Raw genomic sequence first — 1728 nt, 5'->3', positions numbered from 1 at the left:
TTTACTCCGGGAATCGAACCCAGAAGGTAAGGACATTTACCTGGCTCCTAGTTTCTTTTCAACTTCTTCATCTAGCTTGGATACCCAGTAAGGTAGGTTAGAATATTGTCTCAATGATAAATCATCCACTGTCTTCTGTATCTTAGCCAGACTTCTTCATCTAGCTTGGATACCCAGTAAGGTAGGTTAGAATATTGTCTCAATGATAAATCATCCACTGTCTTCTGTATCTTAGCCAAGATGTCTGCTAGGCAGTTAGCAGAGTAGGAGCATGTCTCCAGTGATCGGATGTCCACTTCTAGTTGTTCTTCCAGAGCTAGAAGATATTCCACTCTCTCCTGGAAGTTGAATACTTGCTCCGCAAACCGACCCACGTATTGGTTCACTTTGAAACTATCCCACACAATCTGAACACCTGGGAATTAGACAAATCAAATAGACTGTGAGTATAAAACAAAACATTAAATAAATAGTATTTTAATAATCTAGACTGACTTTTTTCCATAATGGAACTAAAAATTTGACCAAGAAGATCGAAATGAGCTACGAGAAAGGACAATGGACTTGGATTTTGGGGCTGGTCAACACTTTTTCTGAATGAGTAAGTACTACAGTTTACTGACGCCATAAATTCCTAGGACTAGGATAAGTTAGAATAGTCTACCTTCCGCTATGAGTGTCTGCACTTCTTTCCTAACGCCCGCCACCAGGGAAGCAATATTCTCTTTGGATTCCATCTTCTCCAATGTCTTCTCATATGTCTTGGTAGATTCTATGAGGGATATAGCATACGGATAGAGTTGATTAGCTTGATGTGCTTTGTTCACAATGCCTAGGGGTACACGGAACCCGAGGTTCTTGAAGTTACGAACCTCCTTGGACAATGTTATCACTTCAGGGTGGAAATTCACCTGGAAACAAAAATGTATTTTTCAAACTATTATTCCTTTCCCTGGCATTTTTTGGAGGGAAGAGGGAGACAGGCATTTTTTTAATATTCTAATTTAGATAATTTTCCTCATCTACAGTTCATGAGTTATTGGTATGCGGTTTATTGGAAAACTAAGTTATTATTTACCTTTAGTTTGAGTACATTGCCTCGTGCCGTCCTAGCGCGAGATTGTTCAATAAGGAAGATACGTCCTGACACGCCTAGATTCCTCGCCTGTACGTTCTTAGACCAATCATCAAATATCTCCTGAGTGTTTAACTTCAGACGGAAACTATCACCGTCTGCCTTCAGCTTCTGACCCTCGATGTAGTTCTCCCAGCCTTTACCTGCGGGGAGAAATTAAGAGTTAAGTAAATCATACTTGTGAAAAGATGTTTCTTTTTCCATTACTGCATTAATGCCTGATCTTACCACAAAGAGTTTTCAGTTAATCTAGAGTTTAAGAAATTTTTTTGACCTCTGTGAATCAAAAGAAAATCCTTGACACTGTGTTAACTCTCAGTAGTAAGATCAGAAATCGGCATAGTCTGAAATATGTATAGCATCGAAAAGGTTAAAAGTTGTACCAATTTACCCATGTAGATAACAGTTTTTACCAACAGACCCAGCGTAAATAACATGGTAAATGTAATGATCCAATATAATGTTGTGCGTGGTGGCTAAAGCTCATTTGCTCGCCCATTTTATTAGGAATAAGAACCTAGACATGACTATTACTTACCTAACACATCTTCCACATGTTTCATATAGGTGGTTAGCTGACGATTGATCTGACG

At 38.9% G+C, this 1728-nt stretch overlaps 1 protein-coding gene across 1 annotated transcript in view; it reads right to left on the bottom strand.

Moving 5' to 3' along the window:
• Window positions 1–110: 110 nt before the first annotated feature.
• The window catches only part of LOC103522366 (cytoplasmic dynein 1 heavy chain 1-like), a 2998-nt gene continuing 1380 nt past the window's right edge, over window positions 111–1728 (bottom strand). Inside the window, exons 3-5 of the mRNA XM_008487468.2 lie at window positions 1079–1278; window positions 665–911; window positions 111–415 (exon numbers count right to left, since the gene is read on the bottom strand). Coding sequence (XP_008485690.1) covers window positions 111–415; window positions 665–911; window positions 1079–1278 — 752 coding nt within the window. The remainder of the gene's footprint in view (window positions 416–664; window positions 912–1078; window positions 1279–1728) is intronic.

Source organism: Diaphorina citri, unplaced genomic scaffold (genome assembly GCF_000475195.1).
Source record: "Diaphorina citri unplaced genomic scaffold, Diaci psyllid genome assembly version 1.1 scaffold8086, whole genome shotgun sequence".
Taxonomy (NCBI): Eukaryota; Metazoa; Arthropoda; class Insecta; order Hemiptera; family Psyllidae; genus Diaphorina; species Diaphorina citri.
This window is presented reverse-complemented; position numbering and strand designations above follow the sequence as displayed.